Source organism: Columba livia, chromosome 2 (genome assembly GCF_036013475.1).
Source record: "Columba livia isolate bColLiv1 breed racing homer chromosome 2, bColLiv1.pat.W.v2, whole genome shotgun sequence".
NCBI classification, from domain to species: domain Eukaryota; kingdom Metazoa; phylum Chordata; class Aves; order Columbiformes; family Columbidae; genus Columba; species Columba livia.
The window spans coordinates 11,264,408-11,277,877 of NC_088603.1; the positions used below are offsets into that span (position 1 = coordinate 11,264,408).

The 13,470-nt window shown below is 37.4% G+C and overlaps 1 protein-coding gene across 6 annotated transcripts in view; it reads left to right on the top strand.

The window, feature by feature from the left end:
• Window positions 1–2,388: 2,388 nt before the first annotated feature.
• The window catches only part of DYNC2I1 (dynein 2 intermediate chain 1), a 29,286-nt gene continuing 18,204 nt past the window's right edge, over window positions 2,389–13,470 (top strand). Inside the window, exons 1-9 of one of the 6 annotated variants that reach the window (XM_065050475.1) lie at window positions 2,389–2,536; window positions 5,951–6,004; window positions 7,535–7,967; window positions 8,535–8,587; window positions 8,832–8,882; window positions 9,219–9,545; window positions 10,798–10,856; window positions 11,878–11,935; window positions 13,106–13,183. In XM_065050475.1, coding sequence (XP_064906547.1) covers window positions 2,522–2,536; window positions 5,951–6,004; window positions 7,535–7,967; window positions 8,535–8,587; window positions 8,832–8,882; window positions 9,219–9,545; window positions 10,798–10,856; window positions 11,878–11,935; window positions 13,106–13,183 — 1,128 coding nt within the window. In that variant the 5' untranslated portion in view covers window positions 2,389–2,521. Of the gene's footprint in view, window positions 2,537–2,882; window positions 2,907–5,950; window positions 6,005–7,534; window positions 7,968–8,534; window positions 8,588–8,831; window positions 8,883–9,218; window positions 9,546–10,797; window positions 10,857–11,877; window positions 11,936–13,105; window positions 13,184–13,470 lie in introns of those variants that run through there. The other 5 variants (XM_021288064.2, XM_021288065.2, XM_065050476.1 and 2 more) reach the window with 5 other exon arrangements.

Below are 13,470 nucleotides of genomic sequence, written 5' to 3' on the forward strand. Positions count from 1 at the left end.
GTTCCTTCCAAACCCTCTAGTGGTGCCTTCTTACATCTATAATTTTTCTTGTGCCATAAAGCTGCCTGACTAGTGTACCCTAATAGGGGTAAGATAGGGATACATCTGCATATTCTGAAGAGTACATGGTAGGACCAGAACTTGAAAAAAAAGCTTTTTCTCCTGTCCAGTCTTTGGTATCTCTGTTACATTTGATAGTTATATGTATTTGTTAAAAACAAATTCAATTAGAGTATTTGAAGGTAGTTTTTGTCCTTGAGTCTCTATACCTAGGGCAGCATTTCTGCAGAGCATCCTTTACTGAGCAGATGCCTTCTTCTGTGTGTTTCTAAGTCACCACTTTGGCTAAAGGGTTCTTTCAGTTAATCCCAGATGGTTTCTAAGTATGTTTTTATTTGTTCAGGGAAGAAAATATAAAATGCCAATAGATTGTTATTGCTCTGCTAAAGACAGCTAAATAATTCATAAGAACATTTATGAAGAGTTGGGTATCCATAGATGCTTGTATTTAGTGGATGTAATTTAGCCCTTAAAGGTCATGCTTACAGTTAATGGCAGTTTGTTGGGGGGTTTGGGTGTTTGTTGTTGTTGATTTTTGCTTTTGTTTGGTGTCCCATCCCCCTCCCCGCCTTGCTTGCTTAATTTGCCTTTGCTTTTCTGCTACATGATAAAGGAAAATATTTCATGGTCCAGACAGTGAGGGAACTCTTACAGCATTTTTAATTTCTTCTGGAAACATGGCTAGGAGACAACTGTAAGGCTTTGTATGTATTTGTCAAATGACTATTTAAGGCCAAGTATAAGGGGTTAAATTCTCTGTCAGTGTGACAAACTCCTGTTGAACTACAGCAAGAATGTTTCTCAAATGCAAAACCACCTTTGCTTTTTTCACCCCCTCAGTCATAAGTTTTCTTTCTTTCTGGGTAAATGGCAGGTTAAGTTAGGCGTATCACCCTTATTTTTCCACAGTAATCTTGCATGAATTTACAAAAAGTGAATCAGCTACAATTAGGAATGTTTTCATGTTGTACTTGGCCTATAAAAAGTCAGTAGTGGCCTGAAGAGAAGCTGACAAATTAATGTATACTGTGATTAACTTATAAAATATGTACCCATCATTAACCAATTGACATGAGATAAATACTTTCTGACCAACTGCAAAACAAGGGGATATTTTTTCAAGTTTTAGATCCTTCTGCATGACAAGAGGGAGACAGAAGATTAAGTGATACATTGTTTAGAAGCAGAGTGCTCAGTTTATATTTAACTAATAATTAATAGATGTACTGTAAATAAGAAACTAAACAATTTTAACATCAATTATTTCTTAGTATAGATGTATTATATGTCAAAATTTTCAAAAATTGTAATGCATATCACAGAATGTCAGGGATTGGAAGGGATCTCAAAAGCTCATCCAGTGCAATCCCCCCATGGAGCAGGAACACCCAGATGAGGTTACACAGGAAGGTGTCCAGGCGGGTTTGAATGTCTGCAGAGAAGGAGACTCCACAACCCCCCTGGGCAGCCTGGGCCAGTGTCTGTTACCCTTACTGAGAAGTTTCTTCTCACATTTGAGTGGAACCTCCTGTGTTCCAGTTTGTACCCATTGCCCATTGTCCTACCATCGGTTGTCACCGAGAAGAGCCTGGCTCCATCCTCGTGACACTCATCCTTTACATATTTATACACATTAATGAGGTCACCCCTCAGTCTCCTCTTCTCCAAGCTAAAGAGCCCCAGCTCCCTCAGCCTTTCCTCACACAGGAGATGCTCCACTCCCTTCATCATCTTTGTTGCCCTGCACTGGACTCTCTCCAGCAGTTCCCTGTCCTGCTGGAACTGAGGGGCCCAGAACTGGACACAATATTCCAGGTGTGGTCTCACCAGGGCAGAGTAGAGGGGCAGGAGAACCTCTCTGACCTATTAACCACCCCCCTTCTAATACACCCCTGGATATATATGTAATAATTCTGTGAATACAAGCAACGCAAGAGTATCCAGTCTTGGGAGCACTTACGGAGGATGATCCCCAGTTTCCTCAGCGCTGATAAAACAAAGAATGCCGCTTAAGAGTATAATTGACTCTGCTGTTAAGTTTATTTCTGCATTTCAGCCCCATCGCTGCCTCACAGGCTGCTGCTCGGCGGGTCAGAGCCCTCCCCAGGCCGCCTCCCCCTGGCGAACCCCAGCTGAGCACCGGCAGCCACGCAGGCATCCCACACTACGGCTTCTCGCTAAGAAAGGGCTGCAGACGGTCAGACAGCGCGCTGCAGAGCGGCAGCTCCGCCATCAAACCTCCCCACCTCAGCGCCTCTCGCCCTTTCCCACAATCCCCTGCGGCAGCAGCGTCCCGCCACAGCACCCATCCGCCGCTCGGCCCGTCTTATCACTCGGCTCATCCATCGCTCGGCCCATCGTCTGCTCTCCCCTCGCCGCCCGTTGCTAGGCAGGCCCGGACGCAGCTGCCGTGGGCTGCTCGGAGCCGGTGGGTGGCGGTTCGGGCCCGCCCGCCCCCGTCATGGAGGGTGACAAGGTGAGGGGCGGTTGGGTCTCTGGGGAGCTGCCTGGGCTCGGCTGCTGGGAGCTGTCCCACCTCGCCCTTTCCCTCCTCTACGGGAGGGCCCTGAGCAGGCGGCGGCCGCGCTGTGCTCGGCCTCCCCCGGCGCGCTGTGCCTCAGGTGCCCCGCCGGCACTCGCGTCCCTTGGCCTCGGATAAAGCGGGGAATCAAGGAGGGAATCTGAGGGGGCCAAGGCAGGAAACAGTTGCAGTGTTTCTGCTGCTGCCCCTGGGAGCCCCATGGAGTTCCTTGGACAACTCACGGCTCCTTGTTTTGTCCGCAACTCCCACCTCAGCAGAAGGACGAGGCCGCATCAGCCACCGCTCTCTCTGCAGAACGGGATAGGTGATTTACAAAAGTTGTAGATCAAATACACTTAATAACTGATGCTTCTGTAACTGCTAATTGTTGGGTTTTAGTTCTTTAGGAACCCCGATAACTTTTGTACGATGGTGTTAAATTGTGAAAGGTTTGTAGAGCTCCAAAATAAAGGAAACAAAACCATGTGGACATGCTAACGTTAATTATTGTGTTGCATATTCACTTGAAAATAGCAGAGAAATATCAAATCAATTTGCCACAAGCTTTATTATTACTATTGTGTGAATCTAGATTTTACAGCTAACAGTTTGTGGTGATGCTGAATAGGAAATGGAGTAGAAAACAGAGTGGCTGGGCAGGGTGTGTGAAGTAATATGTTAGGATGACTCTAAACATTTTAATTCAGATATCATTTCATTAACTGTGGCACATCAATAACTGGTTACCGAAAAGAGATGAGTTAGTGAATTGTGATGGAATCTTAAACTTCGATCTAAAATTTTTCAAGTGCATTGGATACAAATGCCAAAGACCCAGAGGCAGCCGTACTAACAGCCACACTGTATGGAAAGCCTCCTTTTACTGTTTCTGTTCGATCAAGTCTATCACTTGTGCTGTTTACCCATTTGAAGGCTTTCCAATAGGCATCTCATACTGGAAATAAGAAAGAAATATTTATATGTAAAAAGTAAAGTACTTTTTTTCTGGCTTAAAAGCTACAGAAGTTGCTCTTACTATTTTTCCGTTTCTTTAGAATCTTAGTTAACTGAGTTCTTAGCTTTCTTAAAAACTTTAATATTAAACTTCCAAACCCCCAGTCTTTCTAGGTTGTGAGTGAAGAAAACCCTCCTGATATCTGATGGAGAATTTATATAAAGTGACATGGTCTCTTGTCCTGTGAACTTCATAAGGCAATGTGCTTATTGTTTTGTGGGCAGATTCGTACATGTTAAAAATGTTCATAGCACTTTTTGAGTTTGGTAAATCTGTGGAATTTTATGTCAGCTGATGCTCTCACATGAGTGAATTAAGTCAAAACCCAGAGTAGTTTAAATAACTGATCTTAGTCTGGATTTAAGTGAGTATATAAGGACTTCTAAATTAGCAGACAGGTAAGAAACTTCAATAAATCCTAAGTTTGTTTTAAATATCTTGTGTGTGCAATGATTCCTCTACTTACAGAGGGACAGTGGTTTCAAAAGTATTAGGCTTCTTTACACTTTATTAAAAAAATCTCTTGTTTCTATTTGCTTGTTTGCTAGTCTCCTGCAAAAGCAGAGAATTAAGTGGAGAATCATCATATAAAAAAGCAAGAGGTTTTAGTGATGGTGGGGAGCTAAAAACTGCAGACCCCAGAAAAGTGACAGATACACCTTTTTGGGCACCAGAGAATCATCTCTAAATATTTGCTGCATGCTTTTTGTCTCAGCTTTGAAATAAATCTCAAACTACATTATCCAATATTGTCTACTGGTTATGCTGGTTTTAGGCTGTTAACATTATTAGCGTTGTTTCTTTGTATGCTGATATGTATATAAATATTGTCTAAAACCAAAACATAGTCATATATATTTGGGATATTGAATAAGTTACTGTTTGAGACTTAATACAGCACTCTGTTCTCTTCCTGTCCGTGTCCTTCCAGCTTACCCTTGCACAAGTTCTGTTGAGTTTCTTAGGCTTTGTTAAAGTTCCACTCAGTGCTAAATACAAGTATTTCATGAGGGAGTCAACTTACACATGTAATTTGCACCACACCATTTTAAAATATTAAGTGACAGTTGATTGAAAAATCATGCCAGCATTTTTTGAGGCGTGTGCAAATACTAAACCAGAAGCTTCCTTGGTTTGCTTGAAATGCATGCTAATCTATCTATTTTTAACTTTTAGTGTTTAAAAATCTAACAATTTGTTATGGCTATGTCAGATCCCTGCTGATGGGAAAAAGAAAGATTACATTATTTATCCCCTGAAATGTTCTTACAGCTGGGTTTGGGGTGCCTCAAATGTTATGTCTAAGGGGAAAATACTGTATTTACTGTTTGCCATGTGAATGGGATCTGTGAGTGATTCTGCAGAAAAAGGATCTGGGGGTCCTGGTGGGCAGAAACTTGAACGTAAGTCATGGTGTGCTCCTCAGGTGGTTATGGCTAACAGCATCCTGGTGATGTGTCAGGACCATACACAGCTAGCAGAGAAGTGACTGTTCTCTCCCAGTCTGCACTTGCAAGGCCTTGTCTGCAGTACTAGGTCTGGTTTTAGGGCCCCTGGTACCAAAGAGATTCCAGAGCAACACACTAAGATGTTTTGGGGACTGGAACCCATGGTGTACATGGGAAGGAGGATAAGGAGCTGTTGAGGCTAGAGAAAAGAAAACTAAGAGGGAATCTAACTGCTGTTTTCAAGTGTGTGCAGAGGATCTGTGGAAAAGATGGAGTCAAATGCTTCTCTGATGTGTACAGTGAGAGGACAGAAGGCAGTGGCCCTGGCGATCAGCAAGAAAAACTGACTCGATATAAGAACACATTTTCAACTGAGGAGTGGTCAAACCTGAAAACCAGGTTGCCGAGACAAATTCCAACCTCAGAGATATTAGAACCTCACTTGAGTAAGTCTCTGACTAGGACTTACTTTGAAGTCAGATCTAACAGAGCAGGAGGCTGAACCTAATGACAATGATATCCTGATTACTTTCCAGAAGTGGCCTGTGTGCACCCGTTTGACTGTAACACAGTTAAATGGTTGTCACTGGAAAGCCAGTTCTGAGTCTTCTTGAAGGGCCGCACAGTTGTCCAATGTAGACACTGACCTCAGAGCTCATTACCATGTGTGTGCAGAGCTGGGTGACCCAGTAGAAGTCTGAGCTTCAGGCTTCTTCCAGGTCCAGTCAGATGGGGTACACTGTAAGTATACACATTCAGGCTAAATCAAATTAATGTTTACATAACAAAATGGAGTGCTATTTGCCATATATACCTTGATACTTTCATTTGAAAAACTGCCCTTTAAGTGATTTCCTTCTCACTGCAAATTGATTAGTCAATCTTTTGCTGTCTTTTCTGTTCTAGAAAAGAACCAAAGAAGATACTTGGAAATCAGAAGAACTTAGGAAACATCTTAGGGTAATATTATTTTATTTTATTTCTATTATTTTTGTTGTTACTTTATAGCAATGGTATTTATTAAGAGTCTAAACATAGCGGGTTGACTGCTTGTTCTACCAGCCAATCTGCCTTGTGGATCTATAATAACTCTTTAAGGCTTTTTGATACACTGGACACTTTAAATCTGCATTATTGAATATGGACAGTACAGATCTTTTGTGTGTAGCTGTTAACTTTCTTGCTACAACTGACCATTCTGGAATCTGTTTAGTCCAAGTGTGTCCAGAGGCCAGCCCACTCAACTGTTTATAGCTATACGAGTCATGTAAGATTACAGATTTCTTAATTAGGTAACTGAAAAAAAATACCATTGTTGTGGTAATCACACAGCACACAATGGGGTCTGATTTGCTGGCTACCCAAATCCAAGTGACAGCTCTACTTTATATATACTTACTCAGTTTCCTATGTGTATATTAAATATTGCATTTGTTATCATAATTTATTATGTTTGTCATGCACTTTTAAACTGGGTAATTACTTTATACATTGGTCACATAGGCATTCAGGCTCCAGTCAGTTATACCACTGATATTCATGTTAGTTTTGCACTATATTTTTTAAAAGCTGTTTTCCAAAATGTATCTTTTATGTCTTGTGCAGATCTGCATTTGTGCTTTGATAAACCAAAGCATCCTTCTTCTTTATCTAGTACCTAGCTTTCTGTTACCTGGCTCCCCATTACTTCAGTGCCAGTGCTACAGTATAAGTACTTCATCATTTTACACATTTAGTAGCATATCCGCTAATTCAATGTGGGCTAAAGCAAACAAATTTGAGTTGAAATGCTTTCGTTCCAACAGAAGTGGTGTGGTTGGACCTTCATTCTGTGAAACAGATGGATAAAGTTTAATTCACTTTACTCACTGACTATAATCAAAGCAAGTTCTGTTTGTTCTGCATTGAGTAAATAGCTGAAATCGTGGATGCAGTGAAATCAGTGGGAGTTGTGTTACTTGCTTTAGGAAGGTTAAAATATGATCTCTTATGGCTAGAAAGTACAATAATAGTTGCATCCTGAAGGGATCTGGGCCAAAAATTTTCTTTCACAGTTTTTATATGCTGTTTTCTGTTCAAGTAAAAGCAAATCTTCTGTTCTAAAGGCAGCTGCAGGATGCGTGTCTATCGTTATTGTGTGTGTCTGCAACATACTTTACAAGATGGCACAGTTTCTGTCTACATGAGCTTTAAGATGCTTAGTTAACTTTTCTACCTAGCTCTAAACAGAATTCACAGTTCCTCAGTAAATTTTCTTTTTTTTTTCTTACCAAATTCTCTTAAAATATGTTGAAAATTTTACAATAAGTATAGATGTGATGTTAACAATTTTACAAAGTAAGCCTAGAAATATATCAGCATTTTAGTACAGTTTGGGAAATTAAATTCATAGTTAGCAATCCAGTATTCTTTTCACATGAATATACTATATCTAAATAGACTGCTGAATTATAATAACAGACTTTTATTATTTTTTTTTTTTAATTTCAGGCAACACAACCGGATAGTCAAAATGAAGACCAAAAGCTGAGAGAAAAGAAACTGCAGAAAGAGAAGTCTGTTCATGACACAGACACTCATAAACATGAACGCAAAGACAGAGGGAAGAGCAAGGAAAGAACAAGAGAAAGAGAGAGATTTAAATCTGGTGAAAGAGACAGAGACAAAATGAGAGAGAGAGAAAAGGGACAAGATCACCAGAGAAGAGGGGACCAAGAGAGATACAAAGATAAGCTTCAAGAATCAAGTTTGAAGAAGGAAAGCTACAGTGTACCAAAACATAAAGACAGGGAGAGTGATAGAGAACAAGACAAAAAGCATAAAAGACATGAGATAAAGCAAATAGAGACACACAATAATCTGAAATCATTTGAAGGAAGAGATAAAGAACATCACAGAAGAAGAGAAAGCAGGCATCATTTGGGTAAGTCCCTTTGGGTTGTTGTACTTCGAAATATTTGATAGTTAGATAGAAATACTCTGAAACCGCAGCCCGTCTGTACAGAGGGGATGAATACAGGCAGGTGTGACTACCTGCTGAAAGGTATATCTTTACGGAATCTTGTCATAACCTAGTTTTAATGCTTTTAAAATTTGTGATGCTTGTTTCCGTTCTTCTGAAGAGGGGGTGAGCGTCCCTGGTTTTGTTGGTCAGTTGACTAGAAGAGAATAAGTACCTTCCTGCCTAGACATTTTCTGTTGAGTGATCTATTTGAATCTGCAAGCTGCAGGGTGATCGCTGAAGTTAGTAGTGTGTGTCATTACTCTTACCATTATACAAGACAATTGAGAACAGAGGGATTCATCAGGAAAGAAAAAGGAATAACCAGTTTTGGAGAGAGAATTTCAACAGAATATTAAGTTTTAGAAAGCTCTTGTATTTCAGTGACATAGGTTTTCTAAAACATTATTTTCTGCATGCTAGAGCTAATTATATACGTAGTTTGAGTATAATAAAATTTGTTCATTAATTTATACATATATTTTCTAGAAGAGAAGAAACCGAGAAGTGAAGAGCGAGAAAGAAGACATACAGAAAAGAAGGTAAAGGAATTAAGTGTTTCATAAAGGAATAAGATAAAATTGTAGAATAATTAACAAGCTGGATCAGACTCCAGTTCCCAAGGAATCCAAGACATGCATAGACGGTAAGGTCCTCACAAGTGTACAAAACACACAACAACAAAATATATCTGAGCCACTCTGTTTTAAAGACATATTTCATTCTTTTTTTGAAGTAAAAGTAAAATAAAATTTGCGTAGCAAACATTGCTTTATTTTTGTACAGCTACATCAAAATTTTCCATCTGCTGTTCATGCCTTTCTTACAGGAATATCGGTATGTATACATCCTATTTTATGTTAGACCACCTAGTAAACAAATTAAATTAAACAAATTAAATTTTTATATGAAGAATACACACAGTCCAAAGAATTTTCTCTGGCAAAGTACACAGTGTCCTGGGATAAATATCAGAATCTCAATTAATACAGTAGTGTGGAACTTGCCAGTGTAGGAGATGAAAAAAGAATGATAGCTGGAAGATCTGTGTGGCAGAAAGATGTTAGCTACTTACAAGTCCGTCCTTCTAATGCTCAAAAATAGGTAGATTTGTGAGGATAAAACAGTCTTGGAAAACTTTCTAATTCTTTACTGTTATTTTTCTCTTTCTAGGATAATGGTACCAGAAAGAGCATTGACAAGTTTTTAGCCAACGAAGCTGAAGAAGGTGAATGTGTACAGAAGTTACAGAAAGATCAAGAGTGGAATAAAGAGGGAGAAAGAAGACACAGAGAAAAAAAAGAATATTCTATTAGGCCAGGAAAAGAGATGCTTTCGAAAGAAAGAAGTCATAAACGTTATGAAAAGGAACAGGAAGGAAAACATAAATCAAAGAGATCTAAAGAGGGATCGTCCCATGGAAACAGAGAAGGACAACCAGCAGAAGCTAAGGAGAGAGTAAAAACAGCAGAAAATGAAAGAAAGAACTGTGATCTAGGGGTTAGTTTTGTTAAGACTTTAAAACATTACCTTGTAACTTATTTTAATTGTTGATATATCATCATTCATAAGGTGAATAATAAAGAAACTGGGATTGCAAGTCAACATTCTCTGAAATTTGAGGCTAAAGCGGTAGATTAAAATAATACATTTGCATGTAAGTAATCCTAACCTATGGCTGATTCTTTTCATCAAATTTAGACTAGAAACTTGTCTATGTTGTCTAAATAGAAACATCTTTTGTTCATAATAGTCTTTATTGCTATAACTTTTGACAATTTTCTAACACTTGGAAGTGGAGAGGAGATTAAGCTAGAGGGCCATTAAAATGCACTGGAAAAAAAATATGATTTTAATAAAAGCTATTTTTGGTGTTCCCTTAAAGGGAGCATGGATACCTAACTCACAAGTGGGCATGTGACTATAGATCCCTTATGTTTTTTGTCTCTACCTCTGAAGCCACAGAATATCTTTTATGTTTCTAATACAGACCATGTTTTTATATCATAGAGACTTAATAAAAACTTTGACATTTTTATAATACAAGCAGTCATACAGTAATTTGTAACTCTTAAAATCAGCTAAGTTCTATGGAACATAGAACTATTCAGAAGGTCTGGGGTGGTTTCTTCTGCTGCCTAAAGACTGAAGATGTACAAGTATTTTCTGCTGAAAATAGTAGGTATCTTCAGTATCACTGCGATCAGCCCTTAGTCCCGTCAGTTTTTCAGCCACACCTAGGGGTTATTTAGGAAAGTGCTCTGGGCTCACAATTTAAGCAGTACATGCTGGGTGCGGAGCATTTTTTAACTGTCGTTACTAATATACTAATGTGAAGGTATCTAATAAAAAACCACAATTTACTCTGATAAAGCTTTATAAGGTTCTCTTAAGCAAAAAGACTCCAGATCCATTCTTGTTTCCTTTCTGAAATGCACTGCAGAAGGGGATGTAGCCAGATGTTACTCTCAAGTATTTAATTTTCTTCAGGAGAAGCTCATATTATGTATATAGCATATCTTTTATGTGTGTTTATTTTCTTTACTTACCAGATCTGTAAGGAGGGGATTATTCTGATGTTAGTTTATACACAGAACTTCTTACAAGCAATGACTCATGGAAAATCATATGTGTCATTTAAATCATTAATTAGAAAGCTTTCTTACTGTTTAATATTGCTACTACTAATACAGGTTCATACACGTTTCTTCTCAGCATTTCTGACACATGAATATTGTGACTTGTTTTACAGAACAGCAAATACAAAAAAGAGGAGAGAATTCAAGAAGAAATGAGCCACCAGCACCTAAGGTAAATTCAGAGATTTAAAATAAACATATACTGTATGGTATCTGCTAAGATTCAGTCAACACCAAAACAAAAAGCATGAATTCTTGATCTCACATGTCTAGGGTGAATATATATATATATATATATACACATATATATATATATATATATTTTCATACGCCTTTTGTAACAGCAATTCAATAAGTCTGTGTTTTACCTCTGAGAGCATCATATATTTGTATTCCATTTATTTTGTTTTGTCTGACCCAGGATAGCAAGAGATATTTTGTTGTCATTGCAAACTACTGATATATTTATCTGGGCACTGAGTCTGGGAGACAGAAATGCTGTGTTGTACCACCTGGAAATTCACTGTGCAGACACATGGACACGTGTAAGGGTCATGATGAACTACACAGGATCCTCTTAAATTGTTTGGTTTAATTTTAATATCTCTACTTAGCTGCTACTCTGAATGTGTATCTCAAACATTAGATATATATAGCAAGTTTGCTGTTGTGTGTGAAAAAGAAAGGTCCAGGTCATCAGTAGGATGAGCAAAATTTCAGGATGGTATGTCCAAGTTTTCATAGTAGCAAACAGAAAATCCTTACAGAAGTTCTATATATATTCTAGTTCTCTTTGCATTCATAAATGCAGGTTTGAATGTCAATCTGTCATTGACAGTTTTAGAGCATATTACAACAACCTGACCTTGATCTCCAGTTTGCTGCAGATATTAATACAACTAAAAGATGTGTGGATTTAATAGATTTTTTTTTCTCTCCTTATTTTTTTTCTTCCTTGGACAAGGTTTTTGCAGTTCTTATGTGATTAATAACTTGACTGTTTCATTATAATTCATTTCATAAACATCTATAAAAGTATTTGTAGAAATATTTCAGTTAATAGGAAATTTTCAACAATTTTTCTATTTCAGGAAGAAAACGATTTTTTTTCTAAACCAAAAAAACCCAAACAAACCAAAATTAATGCTTTCTTCTAAGTTAACCAAGAAAATTGATGTTCTCTTTTTCAATAGGACTGTTAAAGATCATGCAAAACTCATTGAAAAAGAAGAAAGGGACACAAGAGAAGAGGTAAAACTGTTTGGTGTTGTATCTTAGAATGTTCTTTTTTTCCTTGGGATTAAAAACAATTACAATATATATTTCAATATAATGCCATTTGAAGATAAGATTTATAAGATATCTCTTAACCTCTCTAGATACTGCATGAGAATATTGATTTATTCTGTAAAAAATTGCTAAGCATTGAAGGTAGCCGTGTATTCAACTGTATTTCAGTATTGTATGCTTGAAAAAATAATTCTTAATAAGTGGGAAGAATTTAGATGTGTAATACAAATAGTCTACATATATCTATAGTATATTATTGCTTTATATAAAGAGCTAACGTTAGCAAATAATATGTAGCGTAAGCTAAGTAAAATGCAGTTAGCAATGTAGTTTGTATATGTCTCTTGAAACAGTTGCATAAGAAAGAGAAAATTATTTTTATATGTTTATATGTGGAAATTTGTTGAAATCCCTTCCATGTGGATAATTTAATCTATGAGGAAGCTATGGAGGAAAAGGCCGACTAAAGACTAGATGGATTGGTTTGTGTTTGTGTGGCGTACATGTTGGCGTAATTAAATGGCATTATTTTAATCAATAACTTCAAAGAAATTACCTTTCTCTAGCTTATTTCGGGGATGCCGTGGATCTTATTCCATGTAAATACAATAGAGGATTCAATGTTAACAAAATCATATATGTATAAAAATATCTAATTTTCCTGTTGAATCTCTGTTTTCCTGATTCCAACATCCGCACTATTTTGTTAACAGATTGAGTGTCCCAGTATAATTTAGGTATAGGGATATTTTTATCTAATCCTTGAAAAAGTACAACAGTCTTATTTTGGTTTTATACCATCGTAAGAGCTACTGTATACTATTGAAATTATAGGCAGCACAGCAGCTTTTGTGTCTTTCCCTGTAAAAATACTTGTGGAAAAACAGTTGGTCTTCCCAATATAGGCTTGAGTTCTGTTTTCTCTTCCTGTGTTATTAATTTGAGTCAGTAATTATCACTTGTTTATACATTTTTATATATATTTCAAACCTGAATTCATTATATATTTGCTAGAAAATATAGAAATATCTGGGAAGAACAACAATTCGCCTATCTTTATGCTAAGATTTGGCAGATAAAGATTTTTTTTTGTAAGATTATTTAACAGCTACATTTGTTTTCCCTGTTTAGGAAGTGAAAGATACACACATCTTTAACTCAGCCACGGGATTTGATAATTCATCAGCAAATTATGAGGATGATTTTGAAGTAAGTAAAAGCATACAATTGTCCTTCTGAAGTAATTCTCAAGTATCAAAAGAGTGATTAACTTTATTAATGGAAATAAAAATTACAGGATGTTACATGTTTTGCTGACAGTGACCTTAACTAGGCTAACAGTAGATAGTAAGTAGATGTTATGTAGAAACTCTCTGTTATATATTTACTTACTTTTCATCAGGGGCTGGGAAACAACTTTTGCTTTTGAGTTGAAGTCTGCATAAGATGCTTTTTCTGTCTTCATGGGTTTCAATTACTTCAATTATTTTCTGTGA